This window comes from Lates calcarifer, linkage group LG10 (genome assembly GCF_001640805.2).
Source record: "Lates calcarifer isolate ASB-BC8 linkage group LG10, TLL_Latcal_v3, whole genome shotgun sequence".
Lineage (NCBI taxonomy): Eukaryota > Metazoa > Chordata > Actinopteri > Centropomidae > Lates > Lates calcarifer.
This window is the reverse complement of record NC_066842.1, coordinates 23834655-23850440: the sequence shown is the minus strand read 5'-3', so window position 1 is coordinate 23850440 and position 15786 is coordinate 23834655. Positions and strand designations below refer to the sequence as shown.

The 15786-nt window shown below is 39.2% G+C and overlaps 1 protein-coding gene across 1 annotated transcript in view; it reads left to right on the top strand.

Moving 5' to 3' along the window:
- Positions 1-1746: 1746 nt before the first annotated feature.
- The window catches only part of syt9b (synaptotagmin IXb), a 41111-nt gene continuing 27071 nt past the window's right edge, over positions 1747-15786 (top strand). Inside the window, 1 exon segment of the mRNA XM_018704185.2 lies at positions 1747-2426. Coding sequence (XP_018559701.1) covers positions 2279-2426 — 148 coding nt within the window. The 5' untranslated portion in view covers positions 1747-2278.

Here is a 15786-nt window from a genome sequence, read left to right as displayed (position 1 = left end):
TCAATACATTACATGTTATGACTATTTGACAGACTAAGAGTCATTGGCAGGAAAAAATGGTAAATATGTTTTTATGTACACAAAATCTTGCCTTTTTACCGGCAGAGAACTGGATGAGAAGACTGATTGGAGTCTCATACAAGGTCACTTTATGGGACATTACCTGCCAGACTGGGATTCTGGGTTTTGTATGCATTAAATGATCAAGATATAACATGTTAACTATAGGTGCTGGTGGGTGGTGTTATGAAGAGCCTTGCGCTGCAAAAGGGAGGATTCAAGGATGCGGATTCACCAGGGCGTTTTATTGTCCAAAGAAAACAAAGGGCCGAAAGGGCTGGGGAAGAACACAAAGAGGCCGCCAAAAGAGCGATGGGTCTGGCAGGGTCTGGGTCCGTGACCAGAGTGGGGTCTGGGGAATGGCGCAGGTAGAAGGCAGATGAGGAAGGCCGGGAGGACGGGCTTGAGCTCGAGAGCCCGGACGACCAGGCAGGGACCAGGGGGAACTGGAGGAACGCCACAGGAGAGACCACGTGAGTCGACCTGGAGCACAGGGAGCGCACACAGGAGAGACAGGGCGAGGAAACAGCCAGGGACACAAGGGAGGCACAGCGGTGTGGGAACACACTAGGGACGAGGAACGGGGGAGCAGCTGGAGGAGGAAAACAGCCTGGAACTTCTGGCAGGATAAGAGGTGCACTGCTATGAAGAACTGGCGAGGAAGGGAAAGCAGAGAGCAGGTTAAATAGGGAGAGTGATGAGGGGAAAGTGGAGACAGGTGTGGGAGGCTGCGCAGGTGTGCCTGGTCGTCGCTACACAGAGAACTCAACCTCCGGCTCCGCCTCCCAGCCTGCAGCAAACAAGAAAAGAACACAAAACAGAAAATAATCCCTGAACCCTCCCCGATGCGGCCCCAGCTGCCGCATCATGACAGGTGAACTGTGTTACCATTTGACTGAGTCAGGTGAGCTGTTTCCACCAAGTTTTCTGACACAACCAAATGCATTGCAATAGTTAATTTTTAAAGTAAAAAGGCTGCCAAAAATGTAACATGCCTCACTTCCGAGGACCCCACTCTCTTCCCATTGTATCTGTAGGCCCCAGGCATAAGAGTTGGACTGCAGTTGGACTCTCTTGCATTATTTGACAGCAGATAATCAGCCTTATCTATATGCAGCTGACACACTAGTGTAGCAATGATATAACTAAAGCTTCACAGTCACATTATCATCATGTTGTTTGGAGCTATTTTGTTACTCTCCAAATATGCTGAATACAAACACACACAGAAAGAGACAGACAGATTGAGGCAGGGAAGCTTTTATTAGCTCCTTCACCAGGGCTTTAATGTGACATTTGTCTGTCGCTCTCACCCTTAATTACTTCCATCATTAAAGGTCAGGCTCGTGTATGTGGGACCTCTTAGGTGTTTGGGCCCCTTACCCTGTTTGAACATCTACTACCCAACAGCACAGGGAATATTATTTCATTACACATGTTCACCTGGTGAAAGGAATCAGATTTTTGGCATAACTCCTTATAAGAGAAGGGGGTGGGGGTGAATGTGTGTGTGTGTGTGTGTGTGTGACGTGATGTGTCATGACGATTTTCACAGTGTTTGGAGAAGGGTGAAGCACAGAAATCTCTGCTGGCTTTTCCTCAGAGGACTTCTATGAGGTACTCCTTGGATAGCAGGGTGGTAATGGTGGTGGAGTTGGAGGTGGAGGGGGGTCGATGGAGGCAGAACTTCCTGTCTGTCTCTCTGCATCTCAGTGCAAAACTGAGCGCAGTGAAAGCCGAGTATTCATTCACGGACCTTGACTGGTGCCACTGAAACCTGGAGGCTCAGTAGTGATTCAGCAGCACAACAGAGCAGCGGACCGGAGACAGAGGAGTAAAGGAAGGAAGGAAGGAAGGAAAGAAGACAAGGAGCAGAGAAACGAGAGATGCGCGCTGGGTTGGAGCCGTTTTTCATTTCTGAACAATAAAACCAGGCGAAGGAGGGTTTTATAAACTGACGAAAAGTTCTCTTATTTCAATTAAAACCGCTTGTGCTAAAATAAATGAATAAATATAACAAATTGACCAACTAATTTGGATTTCAGTGGATTTCGCGGATGAATCGAGCGCAAAGGACCTATCCAGGGGTGTAGTACCCGTGTTGGTTCTCGTGCGCCTTTTGCGCTGGTGGAGGCTGTGTTTCTGTGTGTGTGTGCGCGCGAGAGGTGGTGGAGGATTAGCCGGAGTGGCCGACCAGTCAGAAGGATGCTGGAGGGCAATGCCTGCAGAAAGAGAGGATGAGATTTGTCGAAAGGCGCTGGAACTGCTTTCCGATCTGTGCTCTAAGGGAGAGGTGCAGAACGACAACTGCCTGGATTTCATTTACTACTTCAGAGACCTGGCCAGACCGCGTTACACGGACTCAGGTCAGGCTCAACAATTTTGTTTCAGAGAGTTTAATGTAGAGTTTTACTCTAAAATGCACAGGATGTAATGGTATGCTTAGTTTGCTTTCATTAAGCGCTCGAGGAGACGATTTAACCTTTTTATTCAGCAGCTGTGGGGTATCTCCATCCACTAGTGGAAAACCTGTTTCTTTTATACTTTCAAAAGAGGAATTTAACATAAATGTGGCAGTGTAATGGATAAACAACAAATTTTGATCCATATTTTGTACTTGCTATCCTCTTGCATTGAAAACTGAGAAATGAATAGACTAAGGGATCTTTACATTAAGGGGTGTGTGCATACATTTAAAGATGATTTTCATTGTCCTTCAGTGGTCCAGTCTCACAATAAAAGAAAATAAACAGCTTTTTGCAAATAAAAAGTTAAGAAAAGACACCACAGTGTTTCACTATGTTCCCAGTTCACTACAAATGCAAAGTGTGAACTCATAACCTGTTGCTCATTTCTGATCTATACACTGTGTTTAATAGCAGGTCCATTGCAAAATCCAGCATCCAAAGTTACTGTGTAATTTACCCTGGCTCAACACACACACACACACACACACACACACACACACACACACATACACACACACACACAGAGAGAGAGAGAGAGCCCCACCCATATTCCCCATTGCTCCCAACACTTTGCAGTCATGGCTCCTGGAAAAATAAAGGAGGCCAGTATGGGGACTAGTGATCTAAACCAGTTATTCTAAACTCATTTGTTGCTGGAATTCCTAGTCACTGGAAAGTACTGGCAGTAAAAATAAAATATTCCAACTGGACAAAAGGAGTTTGCTGTAAAGAAACGATAACTCCATCTAACACTCTTTGAAACTTTAAAAAGGTTCCATTTACCAGTGTTTTGGTGGTATGGTGGAGGATTCATATCATGCAAAGCATTTAGGCTATTAATTATATTTACAATGCATACATCTACACTGCACATAGGCATGTTTGTGAATTTATTTCTCCTTTCCTCCTTATGTGTCAGTGTGTGGGTATATGTGTGTGTTTTTACATATATGTTGGTTTTTGTTGCCTTTTATTATGTTACAATCCATCATTAAACATGTATGATGAAGAGGAAGTTCGAGCTACCAGATTGGTTCCCCTGGGGAGCTGTGACCCACTTCCTCTTGTATTAGACTGCTCTAAATGCACGCACACACAGTGTGATCCACAACAAACAACTATTCCTGCAAGCAGAGTGTGAGAGTCAAGTCAAGTCAAGTCAAATTTTATTTACATAGCACCAATTCACAACAGAAGTTATCTCGAGGCACTGTACATATAGAGCAGGTCTAGACCGTACTCTTTATCTTATAAAATTTACAGAGAAAAACCAAACAGATCCCACCATGAGCAGCACTAGGCGCCTGTGGCAAGGAAAAACTTCCTTTTAAGAGGCAGAAACCTCGAGCAGAACCAGACTCAGGGTGGGCAGCCATCTGCCTCGACCGGTTGGGTTTAGACAGAAAGAGAGGGGGGTGGGGGAATAGGGTAGGAGAAAGACAACATTGCAGATACACAGACTAAGTCAAAATGTAAATAGTAGTAGTAATAATAATAATAATAATAATAGTAATAATTATTATTACAGCTAAAGGAATAATAATGACAAACAATGGTACATTAAGAGCACTAACACTATCAATAACAATAGTAAATGTTTAATTATTGTCGCATCATGGGTTGAGCTGGATCATGGGAGCAGCAGGAGACTCTCCAGCTCTGGAGGCAGAACCCTGCAGTGAGAGACAGTAGCAGAGAGAGAGAGAGAAGCACAGCCTGGGCACTAATGTGCTTGAGGGAAGAAACACACAGTTAAAGTGATGCAGCGATATTAAGACAGTTAATAGTAATCTCGTCGGCAGGACATCATGGACAACATTTACTAACTATTAATCTTAACTGATGCATTGAGACTGACCCAACCCGCCGAGGGAAAATGGTATCCTGAAATAGGAACCAGAATAATGTGCTAGTTAAAAGTTAAGGCAAAAGATGAGTTTTTAGTTTGGATTTAAAGGCCTGTACTGAGTCAGCCTGTCTAATATCACTAGGGAGGTTGTTCCAGAGGAAGGGGGCCTGATAGGAGAAGGCCCTGCAGCCTGCTGACTTCTTTTTAACTCTGGGGACAGACAGCAGCCCTGCACTCTGAGAACACAGAGCACGGGAGGGAATATAAGGGTTAAGAAGCTCAGACAGGTATAAGGGGGCTAACCCATTTAGAATTTTATAAGTCATTAAGAGAACCCTAAAGTCTGATCTAACATGAATAGGGAGCCAATGAAGGGAGGCTAAAACCGGAGTAATATGGTCAAACTTTCTCGATTTGGTTAGCATTCTAGCTGCAGCATTCTGAACCATTTGCAGACTTTTAGTGCTAGCACGCGGTAGTCCTGAAAGCAAAACATTACAATAATCCAGTCTAGAAGAAACAAAGGCATGGACTAGAATTTCAGCGTCTGCCATGGAAAGAAAAGACCGAATCCTAGCTATATTGCGTAAGTGAAAAAAGGCGGTCTTTGTAATGTCTTTAATATGCTGATCGAAGGAAAGAGTACGATCAAGTGTGACACCCAGATTTTTGGCTGTTGTACACAGTTGTCAAATCACACAGTTGTCAAGGGATATAGTTACATGATCGAACTGGTGTCTATATCGTGCCGGGCCAATAACCAGCATTTCGCTTTTGTCTGAATTAAGAAGCAGGAAGTTTTGAGACATCCAAAGGGTGTCTGCTCTCTGGTAGTAAGTTTTCACAGTTTTTTACCTGCCCCAATCAGTAGAGACACCTGGATAAAAGCAATATTGGCACATTTTTTAATTGCACTCTCACAGAAGTTAAAGTGAGATGAGGTGACACGCACAGTGGCAACCACTGAAGATATCTAGTGCACCTTTAGCTGTGTTTTGAGTGAACACAGTTGCCTTTGTTCACTGGGGTGAAGACAGTGAGGGACCATGTTCCTATAGGTGCACTAGCAACTCCTCGTCTTTAGCTGATGCTTCCATGTTACAGTCTGTGTAATGGGAGAGAAATACAGCATCATGACAGTGTTTACTCACTGACAACTCTATCATGAATCTTAGGCAATAAAATAGAAAAAAAAATAGCAGTTCTGAACTAAGCATATGTACTGACAATAAGTCTTTATCTGGAGAACACCTACCCTGAGTTATGTCTAACAAAAATCAAGTGGCTACAGCACATTAGACCCTCACAATAAAATTCATCAAACATTATAAACAAATAATGGTGAAAAATATATTAAACACAATTGGCAAACTTGAAGGCTGCAGTCTCTTAACACACCGCTCACACACACACACACACACACACACACACACACACACACACACACACACACACACACACACACCCTGTAACACTTGACACAACTTCATTTAAGAATGTTAGCAAATCATTACCACTTCAGCAGTGTAGAATAATGTTAACATACCTGAGAAACAACAAGAAATAATCACAAAAGCAATTAGATGGTGTTTCCTCACTGAGAATTTTATCTCTAATGAGGAAAATACCATCGTTTCCCCTAGGTATTCTGGTGGAGGAAAAAGCAATCAATCTCTGGCTAGCAGATTGAGACCACTCAGCAAATTAGTGGTAATATGATCACCACTTAAGTGAAACATTTAAGAGTTAAGTGGACAAGTAATAAATAACTTTGTAAAATTTCAACCATTATAAACAAACAAAAAACAAGATACCACAGTTTTAGTTGATGCATGTATGGTCATTTTTGGTCATTTAACACAGAATATGAATCTATTCTGTAATTTAATTGATTCTGTAAAGCTCTCTTTTAACTTCTCAGCTCTTATGCTGAAGTCTAGAATGCTGCTAACTTCCACTGTTAGTGAAAGGTGCAGACAGAAAAAAAAAAATAGGAGTTGCAAGAGCTGTGACAAGGACCTCTTCCCTCACCAGCGTCTCACCCAAATGTTTTTGATATGGCTAAACCAATGTCACCAGTGAAATTTGAATCTCTATCATAGTGGTGAAGTGTTAGTGTAGTGAAGTGTATACCACCTGGCAAAACTGTAGTACATGAACAAATAAATATTTAACACAGTATCCCTAAGTTTAACTGAGCTTTTTGCACTGCAGTTCCCTTCATTGGAGACTAAAGGCTCCAAAAGTCAGCTCAGGTGTAAAATAGTGAATTTTACTTGCTTACTTGTTTTACTTGCTTACTAAGAGACAGCATAATCCTAGCTACTGATTCACTTAAAGAGGAACTACACACAAAATTATTATTCATCATTATTATTGTTGCTATTGCGCTATAAACACAGTGACAGATTCTTGTTTGTATATCTTGTTGATACAGATTTTTTTCAGCAAAACTCATATTATGTGTCAAAACAGCTTTTCCTGCTCAAAATTATCTTGTGCATGTCTGCTTGAATTTGAAAGTTTAGAGAGCTGAATTCCCTTGGCCCTCTAACCGTGATGAAATAGACAAGCCTCCAGTGTGTGTTCTGTAGGTTGACTTCCCAGAATAATTCAATTAAATTTTATTTATATAGCACTGAATCACAACAAAAGTCATCTCAAGGCACTTTTCATGTAGAGCAGGTCGAGACCATATTCTTTAAAATATGGTATTTAAGGCAGTAGCTTTTGTGCCAAGTTTAAAAAGCCGAAAACTGGCTAATCATTGCCCCTGTTTGTGCGTCTCTCACAAACCTACTGGTAGCATTGCATCAACAAACCCAATGAATGTTGGTGGAAAAATGCTGGTGTTATATTTAGAGCTTAACAAGATATTTAAGGCCAGAGAACAGTAATGTTAACCATGATACACTCCCTCACACTGCCCACAGACAAACTGGAGAGCCTCTCATGGTATAGACACTAGCTCCGACAACGCAGATACCCACTCTGTTAAAGGGGCATAAATGTGCTTCAAGCGACTGCCAGCTCCACCAGGTTTCCTAGCTTTCTAACAGAGAAACAGAATCTGACAGTAGCTTCTCATGGCTGTTAGCTCCTAGTACCAGCTATATGTTGCAGTCCATGCTACAGTGAGTGGTGGTCTCTTCCATGTCCCCTAACCTTTGTCACACACCATGTAACCATAAGACCATTTCTCTGTTTTTCAAATATGATGGGACATAAGGTTCTTGCAGAATTTGAAGATATAGTACCCTTAAATTGGATCCTACTATTAAAACTGTGGGCATGTCTTGGTTAATTTAGACTTTAGTATTGTGCTAATTAGTCATAAACACAAGTTGCTCTGTTTAGTTAAAAGCTATTAACTATGTTAAAAAAAAGTGACTATAGCATCACAGGGTGAAACATAACTAAAAGTAGGCCTAGTGATATATTATTATTATTATATTATAATATATTATATTGCAAATCCTCAGTAAATATATGTATAGCATTGTCTTATGTATAGTACTACATATGTGTACATGAAGAAATTGTCTTTCATGTTACTAGTATTCATATATATTCTATATTGCATTTCTTGTGATATAATTTAATCTGTTCAAGTCATTACATCATTACTAAACAAAATGTTGATCAAATGTCAGTATGTCAGCCGTATCTTTCTACCAGGTCATGATACAGTATGCAAGTTAATATCAGTGTTGTCAGTTAACTAAGATAGCTGTACAACAGTTGTACACATTTACATTAGTAAAGCATTAATCTTCACCCAGTTAACACTTACATTATACTGTAACATAATATTTAAACTTCCCAAGTTTGAACCTAGGAACAGTCTGGTACAGACAGCTCTTGGTCTGAACGTTTTATCTCACAGATACAGAAAAAAATTCCCATCCCTGACTGTTTGGCCTCCTCATGTTCAAACACACAGCATGCAGGGACCTGATTTTAACATGCCTTTTCTGCATCTGCATCTGAACGGCACACAATGGTTTCATATTTTTACCAGAAGAGTCTGATACCAGTCACTGTCGTGGGAACAATGTTCCATTAGAATGCTGAAATGCTGAAAGCACTTTCATTTCTTGGTCTCCAAGATGAGGGACTGATTAAATGTTGGGGGAAGTAGGTTAGGTTTCATTACACCCTTGATTGCATTTTTGAAGCATTGTTGCTAGGCAACATAACATTATTGGATATTTGGTTTAGAAATCTTTGAGCCTCTGGTGATATTCTTGAATGAGCCCAATAAAGTTAATGGCTCTTCTTACCTCTTAATTCAAAATCCACATTTTCACAATAGTGTCATGAAAAAGTAAATTTTTCCAGGTGTTATCCACACACAACCACCAGCTTTTCTTCAGCACTGTAGAAGTTCTTTCCACAACATTATCCTGGCTTACATTCCAATGCCCTTTCACCTCAACTATTATCTCTTATTGACCCACTGCTGACTTGGCTGTTGCAGCTTATTGAACTGTACTCAGCACTGGGCTTTCCAGAGGAGGGACTCTGTACATCCAAGACTTTAATGAGGTGGCTCTAGCCTGATGCTTGCTCTCTGAAAGTAGCAGGTATTGGGCTCTGCAAAAAACAATAGATATATTATAATAATGATTATGATATATAATCATCAAATCAAATCAAAATGAGCTTTGTCTGCTTGATCTTCTCTGAATGATTCTGTTAACCTGAAAGTTGCATCATCTTTTAGATATAAAAAGGCTTTTTAGGAATGTGATGTCAATATGGTTGATTTTTCCTATGATATGTGTGCTGTTGGCTTTTAAATGACAATTAGGTGGTTTAAATTGAGCAAAGTGACCATTTATTTTAGTTTAACAATCATGCATAATGAAATTTATCCAGTGGGGTTTGAAAGGGTTTCCATATAAAGACAAAAGTCTTACAGTTTTGAAAAGCACAGAGTCATTCAACAGAACTGAAAATAAAAGAAAACCAAAAGCACACATAAAGAAAATCAGCATATTAATGTGCTCACAGAGACAAAGCTAATGTTTAAAATACTAATGTTTAGCATGCATAATGTTTACCATGTTCAAAATCTCAGTTTGGTGTGTGAGCATACAAACATTTAGCAAATAGGCATTAAAATCAACATACAGGTTAGAATTGGAATGTCATTAGATTGGTTATAAACAAATATTCACATGGAAATAAATGTTTTACAGAATATGATTGCAGTTAAATCAAGAACTGTAGAGATATTTGTTGTTACAGACATATTTCAGTTTTGACCTCAGTGGTAGACCCACGGGGCTTCCATGGCTAATAATCATTAAAAGAGGAACTTTCACATTATAGTTGTGTCCTTTATCTTTTTAAACGATGATGTCAGTCATTTCTAGTCATAAAGGTATATAAAAACCTTATGTGTAGGATGGAAAAATAATAAGAGTTGCTGTTCCAATAATCACCCATTGAGTTGGAATGGTTACACTGTAAAAGTAGTTGAACTGCAGACTGCTCTGTATAAGTGTGCTTGATAGCAAACAGGAATAAACTGGCATCATTGTAAGTATCTTGTCTGTCTCTGGTCTGCTCTGCTCTGGGGCTTAACAAAGGGTGTGATGGACCTATAATGAACCTTCTTCAGAGGCAAAGGGACCTCACTATCCACCCATCACCACTAATGGCATTTCCCTTTGCTGCCAGAAGTTATAGTGTTCATGATTATTTTCATGACATGTAGAATCAATAATGAAAAACAAAAGGAAGCACATAAAAGCGCTGTATGCTAATCTGTTTATATAGCCCACAAGATTAAAAAATGCCAAATCTGCAACATAGGACTTATTACACATTATTGAAAAGTGATCAGTATATTTTGTAATTGTGCCTACTGAGTCAGCCCTTACCGGGCTGGTGAATGTCCATAAAATAATGATTAAATGTGTAATAATTTTACACATTTTGATATGATAAAATTATGTAATTTTACTGTCAAACAATGTAAAAAGAATCATCACAGCACTGGTCCTGCTGAAGCAAAAGAAGCAAAAAATTATCAAGTGATGTTTTCATAACAATCAAAGAATTATCTTAATTTAAGCATAATTAATTCTGTAAATTAAGCTGCATTAATCTCGATGTACCATATCTTACTACTTCTCTGTCCATTTTCCTGTTGCTACTTTTCTTGGTCATGGTTAGGTAGCTGGCTAGATAGCTATGTAGGAAGATGACCCAACTCTTAATCCTGCCTACAAAGCTCTGATTCGTCAATTGGACCAAAGAAAACAGCCATCAATAACCCATTTGTATTGCTGAACAAACTGATGAAGAGTGATGATTCAGAGGTCAAGAACCAGTCTAAGCCAGACCATGTTGGATTTTGGATATATGTCAATCAGTACTAACAACAGTATGCACAATTTCAGTTTCAGTTCAATGTAGATCGACATAAATTAGTTTTGAACAATATTCATATCTTTCTCCTGTTGTCATGCTGAATGTGGCTGGCTACTGGCCTTACCCCTCTAGCCTACATGCACACACAAACACACATTAGTGTCAGCTAAACATAAACGCCATTGTGTTAATGAAAATAATGCATTTTTTTTAAAATGTGAATTTATCCTGCCCTTCAACAAACATGGGAAGGAAGGTATTTTTATTATTTTATTGGTTATATTTTTTTTACTGAGTCTACACACACACACACACACACACACATATTTATTATATTTTTTACATTAATTCTAAACATTTAGGGATATGACAGTGCTGAGGGTTAAACAGTTCTAAACCTGAAGACACTTTGAGTACAGCGTAAAGATTGTACACATGCACAAGACAGGTGGACACACACACACACACACACACACACACTCAAAGTTAATGAATAAATTCTTCCTGCTCTTAGACCCTGACAGAAAACATGTGACTGTATGTCTGCATGTACGAGAGTGAGTGCATGTCACAACAGCACACATGCTAAATTAAACATGTGGAGCTAACAGAGACATTTAAATTTCATAGTGGTTGCCTCTCTTTCTGTATCAGTTGCTAGCTTTTCTGAGTTCCAGCACCAGTAAGCCTTTCTGCAGCATAGCTAGATAATCAGCAAGCCTAGAGCATGTTGTTGATTTACACAACACCTCATCAAAGGGAGATTTAGTCCAGATCAATAAAAGCAGCCATCTGTGTGTCTGTTCACTCTGGGTTTTAAGCTTGATTCACTTCAGAGGGAGGAAAATGTCCCTGCCCTCTATCAGGAGAATCCATTTGCATTGTGGACAATGAAAATAAAGAGTAAAGAGTATAGAGAGTATAGAGTAAAATGTCCACAGCTTCCACCCTTCAGGCCCTCTGGTACCCATTTACTGCCTAGAGGACTCCCGGATTAACACTTACATTAAAAGCATCCTAGGTTCACAGCCACTGGTGTCCACCAAGTCAATCACCAATCTTAGACCTCATATTGGGATCAGAGAGGTGACATTTCACATCCCTGGGACCAGTTTACAATGCCAGGGATTTTTTTATTTTTATTTTTTTGAAAGGTCTACTTTCTGGTACTTAATCAATGCAGCACTATTTCAGTATATCATATTCAACTAGAATTCAATCCTAGGTCATATGACTCACTATTGAAAATTAGACATTTATTCAAGCACTTTCAATTTGGCTTCAGTGTCAAGCATCAGTGTAGATTTACCATCTCTACCTGACCATTCTTTTCAAACTTTGGTCTCTGGTGTGACAGTCCTATCGCCCACTGTCTACCCCTGGTGACTCTGTTGCTGTTCATTCATTCAAAAAGACAAAAAAAAACCAAACAAAAAAACATTGGCTCACAACATAACCCTGCCAGCGGCTGCATTGTTACCAAAACGTAATTTGGAAAACAGATATTTAGAGTATGAAAGAAATTTCAAGGAGAAAAGGTCAGTTCTTAACCCTAACGCCTAACACCATCACTAACGTCAGGTATATTTTACCTGATATACCATAAAAAAAATACTTCTCATCAAAATATATTTAAGTACAACAATACATGGCAAACTGAAGTACTTTTCTTTCATTTCCATCTATACAATGTCTCATAAGATGAAAAAAAAAGTATCATGGGGGTATTAAAGGCTCTAAAATTAGTGAAAAATTAGGGAGTTGTTAACAGAAAAATTCCTAAAAAAAAAAAAAAAAAAGATGGAGCTGGGAACTAATTCTTTGGTCCAATTGTTCCAATGGCAATTTTGAGAGGGGGAAAATGACCAGCTGACAATATTTTTTTTTTAACCATATGAATTCCCTTGGAAATGACCACTAAGTGATTTATTCATACACATAACTAAAGTTAGCTGTTTCAAGTTATGTTGATATCAGGACAACTTCACCTGTAGCTAGCTAGATAACTTAGCTCTAGTATCAAAGAAGAAATCTGCATAGCTAATGATTGCCAACATAAATGAACTTTAGCCATGTTTTACTCATTTGTTGGCATGCCAGAGTCACCAAGCCTGTGACAGGATGATAGCTGTGCATGATATGAGGCAATAGGCCTGAACGTTGTTACCCTCGATTTAATACACAAACACTAACGTCGGGTAAAACCCACCTGAAAAATATTCCACTCTCAGTCACTAACGTCGGGTGAAAATCATCCAAACACGTCCCTGTTGAAAAAACCAGGGATGGGAGCAGTGAAACACAACTACCTTCAATAACGTCAGTGAGCACCCTGAAGCTACCCAAAGACCCACGCAACTCAGACAGCAGCAACACAATGAAATTCACATTAAAACAATTGCGTGGGTGAAAATCACCTGACGTTAACGATCCAACTGCATCTCTGTATATATATACATCTCTCTCTCTCTCTACACACACACACACACACACACACACACACACACATATATATATGTGTGTGTGTGCGTGTGTGTTTGTGTGTATGTATGTATGTTGTGTGTAGGAAAAGTTTGTGAAAAGATGGTTAATTATGGACGTATGTAATATGTAATAAAATAATGTGGACGTATGTTTTCTGTACTAAAAGAGCCAAATGAGAACTCAATAAACGCTTTTACAACTTGATTTAAATCAAAACAAGCATATGGTTTATTCACATAAACTCAAGCAACCCCACCACAGACAATTACACTAATCAAAACCTGTCTAACCTTTTTTTAATTATAATTGTCGAGTTCATTTAGTGAGGAGTGAGCTTACTGATTATTGGAGCTCCTGAATCTAATTAACTGCCACCAGCTACACATGGTTAAGGCCTTGGTGCCTTGATTGCACCCTGCAAGAGGATTTGAAAAGCAGAGACACCCCATGGTTTTAGAAGAGGCTTTAACAAAGGTAACTGAATGAAGCCACAGGGTTGTCTGGGCTGTTTTACCCATTTTAAAAGCCAAACTTATCAAAGATAGAGTAGCAGTGTTTTCACTATTTAGTTTTTTGATGCATATTTAAAAAGGGAAAATGGTTAGCTTTGGGTGCAAACAAGGTCAGTGTAAAGATAAATTACTAACATTCTGAGCTGTAATTTCATTTTGACAGAGAAAAGCTTAATTCTGGGCGTGAATTTTTCTGTTTTTCATGAAACAAATGCATGAACTCTTTGGCACATCAAAGCCAGAGCACTGTGGAACAAACTGCATACCCTCTATCTGTGCCAGCTGAGAACAGAAGCTCTGCTCTGTCTCAGGACACACAGTATATCATCTCTCCACCTCTTTCAATTAATCCCAGCTGGTGCCCAGTTCAGAGCCACACACAAGAGAACTAGTTGTGTTCTACCTGCTTCATTTCACAAATCATAGCCCTGGCTGTACTCTAATTCTAATGAACATACTGCACAACATTGCATCAGATTCCTTTGTTTTTTGGCCATTTCATTGCACTACAATATATAACATTTTATTTGTATTATTGTATTGTATTTATTTATTTTCCATAAAAATCTGTATATGCATATTCACAATTACAATACCAAATAAAATTTGCATTACATACTGTGCATGTGACCATTTCATGTTAGCTAAAGTCTGCTCCTCATTTTTTGATCTGTTAGATAATCTTTCACTTCCATAAAGCTATTCTGAATGGTGACTACTGTCTATCTGTGACATTCCTACACTAAATGTCCCATTTTAGAAAATGTCATTAAGTTTCCAGATCTTCCTACCTATCCGTTGAAAAATAATTTAGAACTTAAAGCTGCATAAATCAATATGACACAAAACGACGGTGCATGTTATGAAACTGCCTGGTCATATTGGCAAACCTATAGACAAACCACAGAGAAAGTTTGCGACTAGCAGGTGAACATAGTGGAGCATTTAGCAGCTAAAGAGCCAGAGAGCACCCTTATGAGTGAATATAAACAAAACAAAAAACAATTAACTAACAACTGCACTATTTTTGAGCAGTTACTCTGGTTTACTAAGGCCAGGGATATCTGAACCTGATTTACAGTCTAAACCTCAGAATGGCATCCTCAAATAGTGCAATAAAAAGAGAGAGAGAGAGAGAGAAAATGTGAGGATTAGTAGTAGCTGCTTGCAAGACATGTGGAGAAGGTGTCGGCCTTGAAGATCAAAAGCTCCATCAAAAACAACTTTGCTGAGCTGTTTTCTTGCCTACATGCAGAAACTAAGACCAGATACATTCACTGGATTTGGGGCTTTTTTAAAACTGAGGGAAAATCAACACTGAATCACAGAGCAGAACTGTTGGTGTGATGTCGTCTATGGACTGCCATGTTTAATCATGCTGGTCGCACCCTCAGTGGATGGCATCACAGTGGCCAGAAGTGCAACATGAATGAAAACATGAACTGAATTGGCATGAAAGAGATCCTGAGCATGTTTACAGCCACCTGCTTTGATAGAGAAGCCACTGATAGTTGTTACTGTGTTACTATTACTGCTATTCAGTGCTGTAATCATCTTGTGCCATTTGATTTACACGTTGAGTTGATGTAGGTGTATCCTGTGTGTTCTATCTTTACATTGGTACACAGTGTTGTGTTGCAGATATTTTTTTAAATTGATTAAGTTTATATTGATGATTTTTATTTGATTTTTTATTTTTTGGCACTGAAGCGTCTGAATACATTTGTAATTAAGAGATTTGAATTTGCTGAAAACTCATAATGGGTTTTTGTGTGTAGAATTACAGGTTGTTGGTTTTTTTTTTTTTAACATCTGGCAATGCATGTGCTGAAATATTTTCTTTTGAACTGAGGGACTGAACTCTAATAGCGTCCGTAATTTAGTTAATCTGAGACTGGTCCAAACATTCTCAATTGTCCCATTAAGAGAATCTCCCAGGTCTATTAGCAGGAAAGACTCAAACCAAATGCAATATTAATATGACATTTGACACCTGATAAAACAGTTTTGGCACCATGTCACGAGTAAA